The following is an 18,517-nucleotide window of genomic DNA, read 5'->3' as shown; positions in this document are numbered from 1 at the left end:
ATTAACATCACCAAGTCAAGCAGCAGGCAGATTTAGCGTGTTTCTGGCTGTGCAGATAACATGATGCTTGGTCCTTTCAGGCCAAACGCGGCAGGATAGAAAAGTATTATTAGGAAGCTTTTGTGGATTTGACCTATGCTATGGACACCCTATAGTTAGGCAAAAGATGTTTGTAATGGCTGTGAAGGCAGAGCTTTTCCCTAATTCCAGAAATACCTGATGAAAGAAGGAAAGCAGAGATGTTCCTCATCGTGCAATTATTGCCATGGGCTGCTCATGCAGTGGTGGGTTTCGGCATGGGAGTTAGTAGCCAGGGCATTTGCAGAGATATGGCCCAGAGAACTGTGACCCTTTGAGGAGCTGCAGCCGCCTTACTTCCTGCAGAAAGCACCTGAAAGAGCCCGTGGAGTTTGTGCTGTTTTGACAGCACATCAACTACAGCAAGGCTGGCTAGTTTTTCCAGCATCATTTCAAATGAAAATAATGCAGTCGTTTCAAATGCAAGAATAATGCAATAGAAGTAAAAGCTGTTTTAGTTTATAAACAGACGGTCTCAGAGGGTGGCCACGTGGCACCACCACGCGAAGCTCACACTGCAGACCACACACTGGCGGCTAACGCGGGGCGGCAGGCACCAGCTTTTCACGGTGGGGTGAACGCCTGCTCCCGCGAGGCCCTTTGTTGAGCTCCCCCCGCATGCAGTGGAGCTGCGGATCACGTTGCATCCCTGAACTCCCTGCACAAGGCTCTGGGATGTATTGATTTTGATAACACAATTCAGCTACACTTATTATTTTCTGCCAGCCATTTATGAAACATTCCTGTGAGCAAACAGGATGGCCAAGCTCTTGAGCTATTTCTCCTCCCCAGTCCCGTTCCTTTATTTGCCGCTGCACAACTATATTTAAAATAGAATGCATCCCTACTCAGAAAAATCAAAAATGCTTTAGCAGAACTACCCCCAAACTTCCTACTAATTAAGAAAAATTAACACAGTATCACAATTCAGAGACTGATACCAGGAAGGAGCAAGCTCCCCGCGTTTACTAATATGCTTCCAGTAAGTTTTGTACAGAAGAGACGTCTTCTGACAACACCCAACACCTACTACTACCTGAATGCACTTCTTTCCATAAAAAGTGACAACTAGAAGCAACAAATTATACCTGCCTGAAGATATGCAATCACATTAGCGCACCGTGTTGCAAAGGATAACGTGTCACTGAAGGTGATGATTAAAAAAAAATTTAGTCATTCAAAAATGTGTCATAGACCTAATTACGTTTTATACAAAATTCAGCCTTTATTCAAACAAGCAACATATTGGAGAAGGCTTCCAGAGCCTCTTCCTTCTGCCTCAGTTTAAAGGTAATTATTAATCTGCTGGCCATCAATCTGTCAGTGAGAAAATGAGTGCTGGACCATACAAAATATGCCTTCTCCTAAGACTGATTTTTTTTTCTGTCTATCTCATTTTAGAAACCTTTTTCCAAATCTGTCCAGAAGAATTTTAGTCCTTTATTGAGGCTATAAGCTTAAGCAACCCAACAACAGAATGCCATGTGGAGAAACACTTTCCCTGAAACAGCCTGTCTTAAACCAGGAGATAGAGTGAACATTAGGGGAGGAAAAAGAAAAAAACACAAAAATTTTCTTCCTGGGCCTGAATTTCTTACCTGGCCCCAGAGCTGGTTGCTCCACTCCTGGCTCAGCACCGCACCAGGACTGGAGACAGCTGGACCCACCCTGCTGCCCCTCAGCCAAAAGGTCTTTTGCTGCAAAAGCATGGTAGAAGAAGGGATGATTTCTGCACTTCAAGCAGTTCTGATAAGCACCAATTGCAATTGAAAAAAAAAAAGGGGGGGGGTGCTTATTTGCTGAATGGGAAATTAGTGCAAGCTGTGCTGATTAGCTGAAGCCTTTCCACACGGGCTGGGATAAAAGGTTCTCCAGCTGCCCCCGCAGTATGGTGGGGAGCCCACCACACACAGGGTACAGCACTTGCTGGGATGAGCCAGTTTCTGCCCCAAAATCCCTCTTCTCGACTCCCTGCGCAGGTGGTGTGGGGCTGTGCTCGAGGCTTGGGGGCTGTGGTGGGACACTTTGTCCCCGCCAGCCCCGTGGAGGCACACGGCTGGCAGGCAGGTCACGCTCCTGCGTCAGAGCTGCGGGTTTGGCAGTGGCAGCGGTACCGCGTGCACCTAAGAACCGAGGGGATAGCAAAATAGAGGCGTAAATCCTTCTTCTAGCCCTGATCCTATGTATCAAAGTCTCACTTCTAAGCACTGATACCTCTGCAAAAATCTGGCCCTTCTGATGGCAGTCCCACAGATTTTCCGTGCTGAACAAGGAAAATGAACAATCCTCTTCCCTTTCTGAGCAAAGTTAAGCACATAGATAAAATCAGAATCAGGAACTTAATTTGCATAATATTGTTTCTTTTTCTTGATTAGATAACTGTAGCTCCTATTTGCGTGGTTACTAGGAAATCCACTTGCAAAGATATGCAGCTGAACTCAGAATTAACTTCCCTTAATGTTTATTCATGTTTACTGTTTCTAACACGTGCCTGCACTAGCAAGGGGTAAAAGCTGTGAACCAAAGTGTATTCAAATATTGCATATTCACCTGATTCAAAAATTCATTCAAATATTTTCCCAGACATGTGCCTGTGCTGCCCGTGAGCCAGGTCTTGGGAGCTTTGCACAGCTGCGAGTGAGATCAAGAACAAGCTCATATTGTGTCCTATCTCCATAGGAGAAAGCACCTTCAAGAAATGTCCCAATAGCAGAAAGATCCATAACAAGATACAGCTTTCCAGATAAGTGGAGACAAAAACTGGAGCTTGGGTTGTGTAAAGTGCAGCAATCCAAGGGCACAGATTACATGGAATGACATGTAGGAAACAGCAAATACAAATAGGTTGCAACGAAGACGTTAAGGACGCCTCTTGATTTGTGTCCTATTGGAACTTTATAATTTTTGCTTCTTTATTTTAATGGCTTTGGTCTTTTTATGAGTCTGATGCGCTGCAACTGAATGTTAAATGTTCCTGTCCTGGGCCCATATATGCATAACAAAAGCACAGGCTTCTTGTTACCAGGTTCGAAAATGAAGAAAAAAGCCTGTTCTTTAAACAGAAAAGAACATGAATTAACAAAGAAAACTGACAGCAGAGGCATCATGATTAAACTAATGTGTGCAACTTCCAAATACCCTTATTTCTTTCTTCTTCCCGTGGAGGCATGTCGCGCCAAACAGGAACTCACTGCAAGTGATTGCAATGTGTGCACGCGCAGCGTGCAGGAGGTTGTATTCAGAAGCAGGGGCAAGGCGGATCCTGGCTATGTTTTCCTCTTTACAGTCTAAGGATATAAGGTAAGTCAGGCAGCTCAGGGGATCTGCCTGCGTTTGCAGTTCTCCCCTTGCAGGATCTAGGATTAGTAATAACTCAAATGATGTTGCAGTGAAGAAAAGCTTCTGGTGTTTTTTTTTTTTTTTTCCCCTCTTGTGCAGCACCAGATGCATTGCTGAGAAACGGCACCAAATTCAGCTGATTTATCCAAGGTGACTGTGGAATTGTTTTGATCTTACATGTAAGACTTTGAATCTCTGGTCTCTTGATCTAATGCAGACATTAGCATGCTCTTCTTTTCCATTTCTCTTTCCCCACTGCTTGTATTATGATGCTATCAAAGCAGAAAGAAAAAAATAATGAGGAGAATACACTGGAAAAAACACTTTCACTAACCCTCGGCAGTGTAACATGCAGCCCAGTACCGAGATCACACCATTGCTTTGGTTCCCTGTTTTCTCTTCATTTTTTTGCAGAGAGCCTTTGACACTAGCCAGGCAGACCTGCCTCGTCTCAGTCAGTTGTTGTCTCTAATGTCACTGCTGAATCAGGGCTTGCAGCTCTTGCTGCCCCTCAGAAGCAGCCGGATTTATGTGATGCCGAGTTACGGCCCTCAACAAACGAAACTGCCCACGAGGGGACCTTTTCCCTGGGATCATTCGGGAAGCGCTTTGTGTATTCGGAGGAAAGTGTTTATAAACATCAAGAGGACAATGAAGTCCAAGTCATGTTTTCACCCAGGGGCGTTTTTTCGTCTTGTGGCGCTACCAAGTAAAATGCAGGCATTCAGCAGCTGATTTATGAGCTTCAAGCTGCCCCTGCCACAGGAGCAGCAAGCTTTGGGACAGGCGAAAGGCCTTAAGCAACCATCCCACTTAATCCATCGACCCTCGTGGGTCAAAACCTTTTGAGCTAGCATGCCCAAACAGCCAGGTCTGCGGGAGAAGCTTACCCAGGTGTCTTCCCCATGAGGAGGAAGGGGTAGTGGGGAGACCCCTCGCGGCACAGAGCACCTCGAGAGCAGCAGGGACCAGGCTGGGCGGGAGACGGCTCGAGCCTCCGTAGCGAGCTGCGCCGTGCCCTGTCGGCCCCTCGCGGCCCCACGATTTGCATGGCTCCTTTGTGAAGCAGCAAGAGGAGAAAACCTGGGTTTTTTTTATCCTTGTCTGTTTTTTCTTCTTTTGAAATGAATACCGCAAAAGATAGTGGAAGAGCTGAGGGGCAGCTGCGCTATCAGAAATTATTTTTAGCTCATTAAAAAAAAACCCTGTCCTTTTAGAGTTAGAAAGGCAGAAGGGAGATTACAGCTCCTGTTGCTTTGCTGTGTGCTACTTAGTACCTGCGGATCATTAGTTTGATAAAAATATGTACATACTCACTTTTCAGGTTTAAAAGTGGTTTTGTCTTTTTGTTTGGTTAGCTAAATAAAGACTTTTTGTTTGACCTGCGATTTTGAATCCAGCTGGCTTTTTAATATACAATGATTCATACATTCTCATTTCACTTACAGTGGCGTTACACCATTGATTTCAGCAGAAATACTACAGAAAATCAAGCTTTGTGTGGTGCTTTAGGACCAGGTCCCGAGCAGTTCTCACTGGCTAGCGCTGTGCTCTTCTTTCCGTAATTACCCCCACCAAAATGATGGAGAGAATCACAGAGAGAGGCACTTCACACAAATAAAATGGCCAGACTCTGGCCTGGGGAGACACTAAAAGTCTCACAAGGTTTTTCATTGTTTATAATAAACCATTGGTTGCTAATGAAAATTGGAGCTGATGCTGAGGGCTTCCTGCCTCAAAATTGTAAGGTACTGTCATTATCTTAGCTCATATGCAAAAGCAAACCCCACTGATTTTAGTGGGAGCAGACTCTGTAGGCCTACGTTGACATTACGTTATCTGCTTCGGAATAAAACAAAAGCAGAATTTTTCAAGGTGTCAAAGCTGGAAATCTCATTTCCATTTTCAGTTAAGGCTGCATATAATAAATATTACTGAGCACCGGGTCCAATCCTTGCACCTACCTCGGAGGGTGTTTTCATCCCCAGAAGACTGCACAATTGCCATGAGAACTTTAAAAATAGTAACCACATGGGACCACACTTAGAAGGAAAGATCTGTGCTTACTAGCAGTAACGGCAATTTTGACAGCTCTGCAGCCTTTATGCAGACAAAATTGCCCATTGCCTTTTGACAATACAAGATCAGACACAGTATGTGCTTGTCCTCAGTGGCATCACACACAGTAGTCGGTGGACACGCTAGTGGACGCCAAGTGAGGCTTGTACGGGGATCGTGGTGATGTACTTCACAGTGGGCTGCTACTAGGGCTTCCAAGAATTCTTTTTCTGTCTTCCAAAAATTATCTCATAACCACGGTAAAAAACTCATTTGTCTGACAATATGAGATGTTTGTGTGGCCAGATACTGCAATGGCAACACCATCTTCTCACACGTATGTGTGTCTGATTTCTTTATTCTAATCATGCAGTACAAAATTCCTGGATTTCCTCTATCAGGAATTGTGAATGTAACCAGGGACTGCAGCTCCTCTTTTTCTGAAGCGAGATGTTATTTGGGGAGATAGAGAGCATGTAGCCTGCTTTATGTTATTCTGCTCAGGTATCCCTGCAGAGCAGAGCTCTCTTTGAAAACGAAAGGCTGTATTTCACTGCGACTAGACTGACATTAATTCCACTTTCAGGGATAACCAAAAAACCCCAAATACTCTCTCCTATTTGCATTAGTCTTTCCCAGAAATTATGAGGTGAGTCAGCAAAAGCTTTCTAAACATGGCATGGAGGGAAAAAAAGCATTTGCATTGTCTCAACAATATGAATAGCTAACAGCCCTATAACATCACTGCAACACCAGTGTGCCGCCCAGAAGAGTGAAAGAACACGTATGACAATACTTTAAACGTGTTGCAATTTTAAACAAAAGAGATTCATTCTTATTCTGTAGATATAGTAAATTCCTGGCAGAAGTGCTAAAATAAAAATGTGGTCCCCTGGTAAGAAAAGAAATAAAGCAAACACATGTTGGACTAAAAATGTAAACATCACACATTTTGTGTGTGAGGTGAGTATTTAAACGAGTCCTTTCCACTCTTGTATTAAGTGGTTTATTACTACTTAGAAATTACTACTACTACTTTATTACTACTACTTAGAAGTAGGATTCTATCTGAGTTTTCTGTTTCTGATTTTTGCACAAATTGTAGCTGCTCAAACATTTCGTGGAGAAAGTACGTTGCTAATAACATTAACGGGGAGAAGTGAGCATCACTGATGGTTTCTAGCAGATTCTGTCTACTTAACTTCAGTGTGTAAATGCTGGCACAAGAAGTCTTCCCTGGAGGCTTTTAGAGCAAATACTGGCCTTAGGAGGCTATATAGGAACCGTAGGAGTTTAGGTTGTACTCAGCAGCTAAAATCTAGGTGCAAATTCAGTGCTCAGGTTAGAAGACCTATATCCTGCCTTGGAGTACTGCTCCCAGAAACACTCACTAAGGAAACCAATTGCAGTCCTGTTCTTTGGTTTTTCTGAAGTTCATGTAGGAATAACAAAGAATCGTGAAGCTAGAGCCTAGAAGATGGCAAGTTTTCCAGTTTAGTAAGTGAGTTTTACCAGATGTCACTGGTCCGAGGCGGTTGCTGGCCATCTCTCTCAGTGGTTAATGTTGGTGATACGGCACCTTTGGCTGAATCTACACAGTTACTACAGCAGGGCCAGGATGCAGGCTCAAGCCCTTGCCCATGACCATGCGCTGTCTTGAGCTGCTCGCGTGCTCCCTGGCACTTTTCTAGCTTATGCCAACAGAAAACCTCTTGGAGAGCGTCTGGGCGTTGCTGGGAGCATGGCACATGCCAGCAGCTGCTTCCAGTTAGCAGTTTGGACACAGTTTCCCTGTTTCGGGGCAGCAAAGAGCTCAGGTACGTGGTTGGATGCCGTTCTGTGCCACTTGGCCAAAGAGCGAGAAAGCCGTCCCTGCCATGTTTTATTTAGTAGTTTAAACACAGTTTATGGGATTAGAAATTCTGGGGACATACTGTTTCAGAGGACTTAGAAGAGGGGGGAAAAATCATCTTTTTTACGAGCTGCTTTGGAATGCTTAATCTGATAAGCATTTTGACCTGTCATAAGTTCTGTTTTATATCATATTTATAATATCAGTGCAACAGCACTCTGACGAACTGAGTGCCTGAATCTATTAATCAATTACAAAGCCACTTCTGTGATTATTACGGTTTGTTTGCTGGACTTCCAGCCCTTTGGCCAAAAGGCAGCAACTGATATATAACACACAAAGATAAAAATAATGAGCCTGGAATATAGCTTTCTGATCAGATTGCACTTAAAATGAAATATCTTCATATTAACAGAGAACTTTGACTATTTTTCATAAAATCTGCTTTCACATAAATGCAATATTACTGATTCACAGCCTCCCTGTGGTTTGTTCGATCCTTGTGGCCCCAGCTGTTCCAGGAGGCAAACGCGTGAGGCAAATTGCCCAGTCATAAGTTTAGAAACACATTACTCCAAACTGTTTATGTGGCACTTTGCCCACAAGATTAATCTGTTTCAGCCCTTCGGTACAAATTGAAATGAAAGTGATGAACTGTAATATAACCATAATGTAAATGTAATGTAACTACAAATAGAAAAGCACCAACACTGTTTTTGAAGCCTGCTGCATATATGTTACTGTCCTAAATAAATCAGTTGCCTGTGAATTTGAATCTGAGCAAGCAACTGTTTCCAAACTTGAGTAACATTGACCTCTGATAGGCTCTTTGAAGTCACATGGGATTATCAGAAAACTGCATACTGCTCTAAGATAGAGAGACAGCAAAGGTGCACTTAAATGATTTTTCTGTAGAATACGGTCCAATAAAGCAAGGGGGAAACAATTCATGTTACCCTCGGAACTGTGGATCCTAAGGAAAGTCAACCTACTGCAGCCTTTCACGAGCTTTTAGGAAAGAAGATTGTGATTTTTTTTCTTTTTTCCTTTTTTCTCCTCCTGTATTTGACTTAAAGAGGAAAAAGGAGAGTATAGCTTAGGGCCTGATTTTTCCCACAGCTTAGTAACTTTTTTAATGTGACATTATCATAAAGGAGTAACGCATATCTTAAAGATGAAAGCTTCTAGAAAGCAGGAGAGCGTTTAGCAGCCTATTTGACTGGTTGTTTCTTTGTGTGCTTGCCAATAAGTACTCCAGAGTAAAGAAGAGAACAAACAAGCAAACCAAAAAGGTGACCCTTTCTTGATGTAATGTTTCATCTCCATAGCAAATGATGATCTTTTTAGGCAGAATTACATGGTAAGTTTTCAAAAGCAAATACAAGGACTTTGCTTACCTGGCAAATTTTCAAGCTCTCATATGTCTGAAATCATTTAAACACACAAAATTATAATATATCTTAAATATTTTTATTTGTGTACAAAATGTTATAATTTATCAATATTATGCAGCAAAGTATAGTTACACACATACATACATACATACATACATACACACACGCCCCCTACCCCTCCACACGCACAAATACAACACAAATACAACTTTCCTTCTCTCTACCCTTCAAAATGGCAACACTGTTTTGGCAGGTCAGCAGCTAGAAATAAGGTGCTATAATTAAGCGGTACTGGAATGTCTTCACTTTACAAATGGGATGTGCAAATTTATATACAACCACTTTTTTTCACGGAACTGAAAACTCCATACCCTGAACACTCTCAAAGATACAAACATGTATAAAGTGCTAATATTTAAGCATGTTTTCAATGACTTCACAACATAGGTTGAAGTTTATAACAGGCACTGTAATATTTCACTAAGTAGATTGTCACTTTGTGCAGTACTACAAAGAGAAAAGTCACTTAGACATCGCTAGGGGACCGGGAACGAAAGGACACTTTAGACTGAAAGCAGCCACAAAAGAGAACCCACATGGACCTCTGAATTTCTTGATTTCTGTAGGCATAAATGATGGGATTGATCATGGAGTTGTAAGTAGCAGGTAGAAGTGTGGCATAAGTGTACACAGAAGGGTAGTCGGGATCTCCGACTACACAATAGATCGCAAAAGGTAGCCAGCTTGCTCCAAAAGTCCCAAGGATTATAGCGAGGGTAGACACTCCTTTTTTGGTAGCAACATAGTGCGATGCAGTCAGAAAATGTTGCTGGAGAGCTATCTGATGGGCATGTCTGCAAACTATTTTACAGATTTCAATGTAGAGATGGAGCATGATGATAAAAATCAGAAAGAAAGATGCAGACAGCAAAGTCACGTTGCTTTTGGTCAAGGGTCTGACAATGCTGCAAGCGGCGTAGTCGTGGAGGCAGTTCCATCCCAGGACCGGCAGCAGCCCCAGGCACAGGGAGACCCCCCAGGTGCCCACCAGCATGGTGTGGATGCACAGCACAGTCCTCTCTGAGTAGTAGGTGAGGGCATTGTAGAGGGAAAGGTAGCGATCGACCGTGATGGCCAGCAAGCTACTCACGGACGCCGTGAAGGAGGCAACGAGGAATCCCACGGTGATGAGGCTGACCGTCTCGGACCGGATCACGTACTGGAAAACAAAGTTGAGGATGAGGCCGAGCCCCGCCAGCAGGTCCGCCGTGGCCAGGCTCCCGATGAGCACGAACATGGGGGTCCGCAGGCTGGGCGAGTAGCAGATGATGGCCACCACGATGGCGTTCTCGCAGGCGATGGCCGTGCCGGAGACGCACAGCATCACGTCCCAGGGGTTGATGGCGGGCGGCGCGGGGGGCCGCGACGAGAGCTCCAGCGACGCGTTGCCCCCGCGGCCCGGCAGCCAGGGGGCCGCCGCCCCGCTCTCGTTCAGCGCCGCCGCTCGCTCCATCCCCGCCCGGGCCGGCTGCGCCGCCTGTGCAGAGGCAGAAGAAGTGAGAGGGGGCGCCCGGCCACCCCAGGGCCGGCGGCGGCAGCGGCGGCAGCGGCGGCGGCGGCGGCGGCGGCGGCAGCGGCGGGGCGCGCTCATGCCGCCGCCGCCCTGTCTATGGTGCTGAACCGCCCGGGGTTTCCCGCCGTCCCAACCACCGCCCGCCCCGCCCCGCCCCGCCCCGCCCCGCCCCCGCCGCCCTACCCGTGCGGCTCCCCGCTCGCTGCCTCGGGCGGGCGCTGCTCGTGGGGCAGCGGCGGCGGCGGCGGCTTTGGCGGGAGCCGGCGGGCCGGGGCGGGCGGCTGCCGAGGGCGGGCCGGGCCGCGCGGGGCTGACGTAAAGGGCGGGCCGCGGCCGGGGGGCAGGGCGGCGCGCAACGGACCGCCGGCGGCTGGGGCGGAGGGGGGGGGCGGTGTGGGGAGCGGGCGGGCCGTTGGGGGGGAGGGGGCGGGCCGTTGGGCGGCGAGGGGAGAGCCGGTGTGGGGAGGGGCCCGACCGTTAGGGGAAGAGGGGGCAGCCGGTGTGGGGAGGGGGCGGACCGTTGAGGGGGGAGGGGGCGGACCGTTGAGGGGGGAGTGGAGAGGGCAGCGGGACCCCCGGGCCGGGGGAAGGCAGGGCAAGGGCACTGCCCGCCCGCGCCGCGGCCCCACGCGGCCACGTACCCACGCGCGGCCCCTGTGGCGGGGGGGGGGGGCCGCTGTGTGGGGCCGCCCGCCGCGCTGGCCCGGCCACACGGTGCATGCAAGAAACGGGTGACTGTGGGTGTCGGGGGCCGGGGAGGTGAAAAGAGCGTGCGTTTCCGGGTGAGAGGAGCCTGACATGGGTGGGTAAATACGCATAACCTAAAACCGGAGTTCAGCAAGGCCGGGCGGGTTAGCGGCGAGATTACAGGCAATTGCCTGCGTGCACGGCACACTCCAGCATCGCAAAGAGAAGTCCCGTGATGCACCCTTGGGTTTGACTTTAAGTGAAAATCAGACGTCGTGCTTAAGTACACCTCTGTTATTGTTGTGCCCTTCCATGAGGCTGTGAACCGCTCTGCTGAATGATCCTTGGGCAGAAGAGATCTCCACTTCAGTTTTCACTCGTGGTTTGTTTGTACCTAGCTAATTTTCATCATTCTCAGAAAAAGGAAGCTTACTAATGATGAGTTTTTCCTCCCTGTCTTCAGCTCTGATTACTGCCAGGTGTGAGGTTGAACATACAACCAAAATGAGCAGATTTGTTCAGCAGGTACGAGCTGGGGAAGTATGGGAATGAACGCTCACTCTTGCTCACTTATTTGGCAAGAGCGTTACTCCTCGTTCATTTTTCATTACTTCTTTGCCCCCTCTTTGTCAATATGGTCTTCTGTTTTGGATGCTCTCTATAATGTGTTTGTAGGAAGAACGCAGTTAAGTTTTATGTTTGTACAGCGCTTGCTACAATGGCCCTGAACCTATCTGTGAGCTTTTTATACCGCTGAATGGTAAATGTTTAAAAATAGTACTAGAAATTACTGTGAAAACACCTGTTTCACTTCTATCCTCTCAGCAGAATATGTACTCTAGGGTTAACAATCTGTTTACCAGTGAAAGTATCCCTGCTATTTTCTAAGGTACCCCAAGATGGTAAGCCCAAAACAGAGAAGAATCAATCGCCTGGGCATAAAAAATATTAGCTGTTTCTTTGTCTCACCCTTTGTATTTCAAGGTCAAACAGCAGCCAATATGCCTCCTCTCTAAAGCATATTAATTGATGAAGCAAAGCACAACTGTTTGTTTCATGCCAGTCCCTACCAAAAGCAACATCAAACAAATATACCCAGCAGGTAGTTTCCATCAGCAGCAAAGTAGTTTTTGCTGGTATTAACGAAACGAGCCAAAAGGTACCCAAGTCTGGAAGAACATGTTTGTTCTATAACTGCTGATCGAAAGAATGTGGAAATAAAATTACACCTTTCTTCTATGGGAACAGAATGCCAACCATTGAGACACAATTTTGAAAGATTCATTAGAAGAAAATGTGTTTACTGCCTTCAAAGGTCCAAATGAACAAAGTACATAGGCCATGCCACATTAAAAGGTAGACACATTTAAAGAGAATTAGAATGTCAGTATTCATTATTTCCACCCTGGTTCACCTCCTGAAGGCTAAATACTATTATCAAGACAACCTGTGGACATTTTGTATCTCTGTAAACAAACTAAGTCATTGCTTCCAAGGACTTCTGAAACATTCAATCTCAGAATAATTTAGTTTGGAAGGAGTCTGCGGAGGTCGGATCAGTGGCGTCAGTTTGGCCCCACCACTTGCTGAACGGAGGGCCAACTTCAAAATTATGCTGTTTTTCTGAGCATCTTGTTTAGCCACGTTTGAATATCTCCATGGCCTCCACAACCTCTCCGGGCAACCTGTTCCAGCATTTCAACACTTTCATGTGAAGGATTTTTTTCCTTTTATCTCATCCGTTCTCACACCCATTACCTATTGTTATATAGTTCATTCAGTCTATATGACCAGCTGTTTTCTAGAGTAATAACAAAAAAAAACCATTTAATATAGTTATTTCTTGAGATATGATCTATAAATTTGAATTGCCAGCTAAAAGCACTGCTCAAGCCTAGTAACGCTTCTCTGAACGGGAGGTGCACGTGTCCGGCTTGATTTTGCTCCTCATCGTCACGTGCACCCTAACTACTCCTGGCTGTTCAGTTTTGTGCGTTCTCGGGGTTGTTACCTTCCAAGTGGAGGACGCTCTTATAGCATACGTCGGGTTCTTATGCACTGTGCTCTCAGAGCAGCTCTCTGCATCTCCCAGTCCAAATACCTCGCATTGTTAAGTATGAATTGCCAAGATTAGTGACCAGCTCCACAGCATTTGTTAAAACAGTTGCATTTACTTTGGAACTGTTTATATTTCCAGAACCACTGGGAACTGTTTACATTTCCAGAACTATTGTTGAAGAGTTTTTATCTTAGTACGGCTTCTTACAAAAATCATTCGAACACGGGGCCAGCCATCTGAACTGGTCTTAGTTTTCAGTACTTTCAGGAAAAGGGGGATTCGAAAAGTAGACAAAGCTGGCATAAAACATCTAGTTTTTGACTCTGGTGTGCTTCCTTACTGAAAGTTTTATTCTATAAAGGTGCAGCAGGCAATCATTCAGACTAAAGCTTAGCCTGTAGAAAAAGTACAGACAAAAAGCTGCTTTATCCCTTGGGCTGTTGCAAATACATATGGAAAGTGAGCCTGTGTTGAATGCAGAAGAGATCAGGCGAAATTCTCCACTTTTTTGCTCTGATAGCCACATTCATTTAACTTGGTAACGTAAGGTGCAATGCAGAGAGAAGTCTAGGCAGACCTTCCACACTACAATCAAGATGTGTTTCTCTAGCTTTTTATCTGAGATCAGATCCATAGAGGTCACAGGAGAATTTTGAAACAAAAAGGTACGTTTCAACAATGAATACCTAAGCACAGTGTATAGTGCAATTCAGGAACTGTCTTAGAGAATTTCTGAAAATAAAATAGCAGTACAATTTTAGAGTTGCTGAAATGAACTGTATAAAAAGTCACTGCTTGAATTCTTCCATCTGTTCTGAAAGCTGAGCAATATTGCTGTGTAATTTTAATATGTGGTTACTTAATTTCAGTTAACTACAGATTATTTTGATAGTTGAGTATTCTTTAATGATTAATAAGTAGGCTCAGTAAATGTTAAGTATTATTAAATGATGCTTTACATAGCCTGATTTGGAACAGAAAAAGCCCTTTAAAGTTTGTCTTTCCAATAACATGCTGAAAATACTAAGAGAGTCATTTTTCTTCTGGCAACATAAGGAACCCTTAAAATAAAGGAGGGAGGAGGGGAAGAAAAAGTAGTGATACACAGATGGTGAACTAACCAGTGCTGACATTTCAGATATTTCTATGTAGCTGGTGTGAAAAGATGTTTTAAACTCTTGGGAATCCATTTATACACCTCTTCAAGTTTACCATTTTCCTGAGCTGTTGAACTTAACCTCATTGCCGTGTGCCACTGATTACTGGTTCCTTGTTAACCTTACCTCCTAGCTGACCTTTTAGATTTAGACCGGTGTCCACTTGCAAACATGCTGTATCACAAAAGCTACTAATGAAGTAAACCTAAGAGGTGCCGCTTAGAATTTAAATTACGTCCTACACAGTCCCATTTCTCCTCCACGCATGGTGATTCCCACGTTTGTTGACTTTGTTTCTTGACGGAGCATCCACTATGCCTTCAGTCCCTTTCGACAAGTTTTCAGCTGCTTCTCTGCTCTATCCCTTACACAGATACTATCCACCAAAGTTAGTCACCTAGCATGTCTGTAGAATCTATATTACTTGCACAGTAGTGCTATATGTGGTTGCATAAACACAAAAATACAACTTTTGCACTTTTTCTAGTACATACTTGGGATAAAAGTCCTGTTTCACTGTTGCATTTACAAAGCTGCATTTCTCAAATGGATTTTATGGGTGCCTTAGAAGATGGTACTACATTTTATCTGGTCTCTGAATTGCTAGCAGAAAGTATGGGGACAAACTTTACCTCACGGAAGCAGGTGAAAATCTGCTTTAAATAGCGTAACAAGTACTTAGTGTCAGGGATGAATTCAGACTGAACCTCAAGTTGAATCCTGCCAAATTTTTGAATGATCATGCATTTATTTTTCATTGAGAAGAAAATATAGATGTAGATATGCCCAGAAAAACAGACAGAAGCATAACTACTGCTATTTTGAACTTTCGACTGTGGCTCTCAAAGGTCTTTTCAACAATTTAAAACTAGACGAAGAGCAAGGTCAGCCAGTGATAAGAATAGTGTCCTGGAAGCATCATAAAATCCCACTGAAATTTCCAGCAAAACAAAATATTAAGCTCTTAAATATGGTCTTCTATAAGGTAGTCTCTAGCTTAAGATATTTTGTTACAGTGCAAGCTAAGGTTTTAAGACCTAAGCACCATTAAGGGAAAAGAGAAAGGATTTTATGGGTGGACTTTCTTATGAATTCTTCCAGATGGACTCTTTCTTGAAGCTTGTAATGTTCTCAGGGCACTCTGACTCTTTCAAATGTAGTATTTTATCTGAGCTTTACACCCGTTGAGAGCTCACACACTCACACATTCACTCCTTGTTTGTCTGGAGAGATGGCAAGTGCTGAAATACAAACCACCTCCCCTCTGTCTCCTCTACTTCTGCTAACCCAGCAAGCGAGATTCCTCCTCCCCACCTCTTTCACTTCACAGTGCAGGGTCCTTTCCCCGCAGCCCTCTCTCCACACCCAACCCCACCGCTTTCGGCAGCTGCCTGTGTTGCTCGACTGAATGTGGCACCGGTCCCGAGCTACGCGCCCTTCTCCTCCTGCCCATTCCCGTTTCGAACGTTCTGAGTTTTGGTGCAGTTTTGACCTCTTAAGCTTAGCCAGACAGGGACGCTCCTCTGAAAGACACCTCTTCTGAGCGTTTACCACACAGAGACATTCATTTCTTTCAGCCGCTTGAGCTTTTGTATAATCTTTTGGAAGAGATCCAGTGAATATGAAAGCAATATACACATCTGCTTAGCAATCTACACATCTCTCAGTCCCCTTTTATCAGCCAGCCAGGCCAAGGGCTTCCAATGAACTGGCTTAGCTTCCAAAAGAATAATGTTTGTGAGAAACACTGCTAAAAGTGCTACCCATGAGTTTGCTAGGGAAGGCACAGTTGTTGCTTATTTTTACTATAAAAGATAGCCTCTGGTCCACTTTGTTTATTTCTACACATTAGTGCTGAATAAACTGAACCTAAATACATGTATTTTGTGACTTTTCCTTCCATTACTCTCCTCGTTCTGACCGTGGAAAGAAAGCAGCAACAACAAAGGTCATTCATTGCTGGATGCATCATCAAGGGCAGTGGAACAATTTCTTTTATTATTTTTGTTCTTTGAAACTTACCCACAAATTTTTGCTCAAGTTTTTATATGTCTTCAAACCAGCCTTTAAATTGTTCAAGAGCTTTTCTGCATATCTAAGTGAGGAAGTCGTATGTTTAGTCAACTAATGTATTTTTGCAACTTTGTAAAAAGAAACTGCAAATTTATCTCATTAAAATGTCTTATGTTGTTTCACATGATCCTATACATTCTTGATTATTTACTACAAGGGATGATGTATATTTTTTTACATTAAAGTTAATAGCAAGTTTGAAAGCAATCTTCCAGATGCTAGAATGCAATGTAAAGATAAATCTCATTGTGGAAAAAGCAATGTGCCCATCTTCCTTTCTATAGATCACCAGGGAAATTGCTCTCTGAGAAACAAGAAGACAGCCCCATTCTCACCAGCTAGCAATTTCCCTGTCTGCAGTACAGAACCAGCTCTGTAGGCTAGATCCAATAAAGGATTTTGGGAACTAAAATGAGGTACGCGCCCTCTCTCTCAACATAGAAACAAAAATCTATTACTGAGGCAGGCATCTGTGTGCTGAGGATTCCTTGAGCAGGTAGCGCCCAGAATAGGAGCCGAACTCCATTAAAATGGGAATACATTCAGCCTACACCTTTCTGAAGCTAGCCAGAGGGATGTGCTGAGGAAGGCATTGACATCTCAAGGCAACAGAGTTGCATCTCTGTCCAAGGGTCTGCACTAAAGCACTCTTCTGAAAATTGGTAGCTGTGTCCTTGCTTTTAGAGATTGGAGCAAGGCTTATTCATCCACCCTTGTAAACCTAGAGAAGACACAGAGAGTCCGCTCCGTAACAGCCTAGTGACAAAACTCTTCCCAGTGGAAATAGAGATGTAGGTCCAATTCCCCTGCTCCACGTGTTTCAGGGGAATTAACCGGCTACATGTACTTTGTACTATATTGCTCTGAATAAGAGATGAGGGAAACAAAACTGAATGTGGTCCCTGGAAAGAGAGGTTGCTACTGAGGGTCGTAAAGATGTTGGCCCTGTCGTGCTGTTAGTCCAGGATCGTGTGGCTGTGAGGACAGTGAGGCAACTAGCAGAGTGAGGGTCCACTTGCATGTCCTTGGCTCTTGTTTGTTTCCCCATTAAGAATAGGGAAATAGTCCACCTTTTAGTCAACCCCACCAAATGTTTGGGCCAACAGCTACACGGCATTAAACTGTCACTGTACATAATACACAAAAAACCCTTTGGGACAGGACCAAAATCCAGATCTTCACTTGCCCTATGAGGCTATACTCATGCTTTCTTTCATGGGCTCTCTCTGGTCCATCTCCACACAGCTTCAATCCAAAATCAACTATACTTAAGCCATCCCTGATAGAGGGGCATCCAATTTGTCCTTAAAATCTTTCACTGATGGATGTTGTCTCCTCTCCATAGACAAATTCTTCCAGGGCTTGACTAACCTCCCAAGTTATTAGGTTGTAATCAAGAAACACTGCATGTGTGTGGTTCAGTAAACGATAAAAAATCACAGGCATCATAAAAGGTTGTAGGCTAAAAAGACATCAAAGGAAACATAGGAGTTGGTCTCTTAGTGCCAAAAAAGTGGGTGATGAGGTACTAAATAGAGGAATGGGGAACCTTCAGTAGTAGGTTACAACAAGGGCAGAGAGAAAGCTCCCTGTGGTTCACTGGGAAACGTTCTCCTGAGATGCCTGGCCTGGTGATTAGGCATCAAGGACACAAATACATACATCCCAACCAAATGCGTTATATATTGAATTAGAGATTACCTAGAGACATTAATAACTTATATTTAAATCAGTGGCATTTATCTATGCCCTGATTATTATAATGTTTAGCTCTTTATATATTTTTTTGAGTCCTCCAAATATGCACATAGCTTCATACTTCTTCACATGTCTGCTTGGCAACATTTAGTTAAGACATTTCTTCCAAGAGAACAAATTAAAGCAGCTTCAAAACAAGTCTGTTATTGCTCAGCAGCCTAAGTCTCTGCCAGAAAGGAACAAATTGATGATTATTTGGCTGAGGCATTAAAGGAGAATCGTACATTCTCAGAATACCTTTTTTTTTTTTTTTGAGACAGCTTTAATATAAAAGTAAACTAAATGTAAACTTGGCAAGGTTAGACTTATTAACATCGCTCGGTGCTTGCAGGACAGAATGTATGGGCCTGGATCATTATATTTACCAGTGCGGCGTGAGAGGTGCTCTGGGAAAAGCCCATGGGCAGAGCGGTACTCACGGGACGACAGCAAGCAAAGCAGGTCGCTGTCCTGCAGACATCGAGACAGGTCCCTTCGTCCTCTCCCCTC

The 18,517-nt window shown here is 44.5% G+C and overlaps 1 protein-coding gene across 1 annotated transcript; it reads right to left on the bottom strand.

Moving 5' to 3' along the window:
* Positions 1 to 8,813: 8,813 nt before the first annotated feature.
* Positions 8,814 to 10,264, bottom strand: GPR6 (G protein-coupled receptor 6). The gene has a single exon (XM_009676979.2). The coding sequence runs from the start codon at positions 10,232 to 10,234 to the stop codon at positions 9,248 to 9,250; it is 987 nt and encodes a 328-aa protein (XP_009675274.2). The 5' UTR covers positions 10,235 to 10,264; the 3' UTR covers positions 8,814 to 9,247.
* Between the last annotated feature and the right edge of the window lie 8,253 nt (positions 10,265 to 18,517).

The sequence above is a fragment of the Struthio camelus genome, chromosome 3 (genome assembly GCF_040807025.1).
Source record: "Struthio camelus isolate bStrCam1 chromosome 3, bStrCam1.hap1, whole genome shotgun sequence".
NCBI classification, from domain to species: domain Eukaryota; kingdom Metazoa; phylum Chordata; class Aves; order Struthioniformes; family Struthionidae; genus Struthio; species Struthio camelus.
Note: the sequence above shows the minus strand (reverse complement) of the source record. Positions and strands in the feature narration are given on the sequence as shown.

What these genes read in the sequence shown, in the direction of transcription:
- GPR6 (XM_009676979.2), bottom strand. Translation starts at nt 10,234, where the DNA reads ATGGAGCGAGCGGCGGCGCTGAACGAGAGCGGGGCGGCGGCCCCCTGG.